This window comes from Plasmodium gonderi, assembly GCF_002157705.1.
Source record: "Plasmodium gonderi DNA, contig: Pgo-contig_406, whole genome shotgun sequence".
NCBI classification, from domain to species: Eukaryota; Apicomplexa; class Aconoidasida; order Haemosporida; family Plasmodiidae; genus Plasmodium; species Plasmodium gonderi.
Window position 1 is genome coordinate 3,899 of NW_021629295.1, and position 2,054 is coordinate 5,952.

The 2,054-nt window shown below is 20.3% G+C and overlaps 1 protein-coding gene across 1 annotated transcript; it reads right to left on the reverse strand.

Annotated features, from left to right (window-relative positions):
- Positions 1-413: 413 nt before the first annotated feature.
- PGO_003315 (variable surface protein) lies at positions 414-1,484 on the reverse strand (the record flags this gene model as incomplete). The annotated part of the gene is made up of 3 exons (XM_028691290.1): positions 414-569; positions 697-1,338; positions 1,470-1,484. 3 exons carry the CDS (start codon positions 1,482-1,484, stop codon positions 414-416), a joined length of 813 nt encoding a protein of 270 aa, XP_028547091.1.
- Positions 1,485-2,054: the final 570 nt, after the last annotated feature.

Below are 2,054 nucleotides of genomic sequence, written 5' to 3' on the forward strand. Positions count from 1 at the left end.
CATGTATTAAATATTATATATCTTCAATTATTTTTGTAATAATTTTTTGGGGTATATATAAATATATTATCATGTATAATAATTTTTAATTTTATATATATCTCATTGCACTCCATAAGAATTCCATTGATGCTATGTACTTTATAATAAAAAGCGGACAATAAAGAATATTAATAGTAAGATTTATATTTAATACATATATACATAGGGGATAATATTTTTATGATTATTATATTATTTATTTTTGAATATTTTCTCGTTGAACTACGAATTAATTTTAATTCTCACGTTATTTATATAAAATTACTGTAAATTTTATATATATATATATATATTTAGATTAGCTTATGAGCATAATTATCTTACATCATTTATTAAAATGTTTTATCTTAACTATATTCTTAATGGTAAAATTAATCAAAATTATAAAATATATTGTATCTGCTATCACTCAAAATATTACGTGATATTTCTGTAGATTGTCTCTTATTCCATTCTTCATTGTCATTATTCATGTTACGTTTTATATTTTTTACTCTGAGGCGCAAATATGAACCTAATGTTGTGTACTAATAAGTATGTATATATATATATATATTAGAAATTACATTTTTTTACGAAATTTATTTTTTAAATTATTTAAAAAAATTATAAGACATTATATTATTAATTCAATTAAATAATATAATTACATACCTTATACAACATGAATAAAAATATGGATGTTATCAGCATTACAATAACTGTGATTATAATGGGTACTCCAATGTTAGTTTTATTACACGGTATTAATTGATCTTTTACTACTTCTCGTATTTCTGTTTTTACTGGTAATTCATAATGATTTTTTATTATATTTACTGCCACAGAAAAATCATTTCCATTATACACGTTATCATATCCTATTTTTTTATTATTGGAAGCATACGTACGTATATCATACATGGCTTTCAGTACTTGCAAATCATCTTCTGTAATATCATCCTTATATTTATAACACTTGTGATTTAATCCCTTCAAGAATTTATTACCATATAAATTGAGAAGTTTAATATAAACACTTTTGATATCGTCAATGTCATTTTTCCATTTATTAAGATTGGGTGATATCCAATAATACAGGTATTTGCAGCCATATTCCCCTAAATACATATCATTAATATTATGTATATCAGCTAGATATAACAAAGCTTGTTGACATATTTTTCTATTTATGGAATAAACACTAGATGAATTATTAAAAGTGGCATTACAGTCATTTCCCCATAAATCTTCTCCATCATCTTTATGCTTATCTATCATTTCATTACATATAGAAAAATAGCGCATTAAATTATACTAAAGTAAAAATAAAAATCGTAGTAGGGTATGTATTATATAACAGAAAACACATTATTATAAGAATTATATAAAATAAAACACATATAAATAATAATAATTTAATTAGAATTATAATGATTAAAATGTACATCTATTATTCCCATTTCAAATTATGTTACATTTATTTTTCAATTGAAGGTAATAATGTGATTAATATTATAAACATAAAATATCAATTCATAATAATAAGGATATATAGTACGATGATATATAGGCTTCTTTCTTATTAAAAATAGGAACAATGTATAAATAAGGTTGATTCCAATAAAAAATAATTTATTAGGGTGTAAAAGTATACATTTATTTATGACTTATAATAATATTTTTGAATTATATCAACGAAAGAAAAAATGTATAAATATATTTATTAGAATGAACATAAATGATAAGGCATTGTAAATTTAAGGTTAAATATAATGTTATATATATAAAATATATATTTTTATAATAGTAATAAAATATAAATAAAACAATGCTAATATATACTATTTATTTACATGCTTCTATGGGATTTTTTTTTATAATTTTTGCAAATTTTGTAGGGGTATTCATTATTTATCAAAAATAAACATATATATAAAACAAAAAGATGTTCATAGATCAGTTTCGAAACATTAATGCTATTCATATATGAAAATTTATAGAATATGATTAGAATGAATTACTGTATTTTA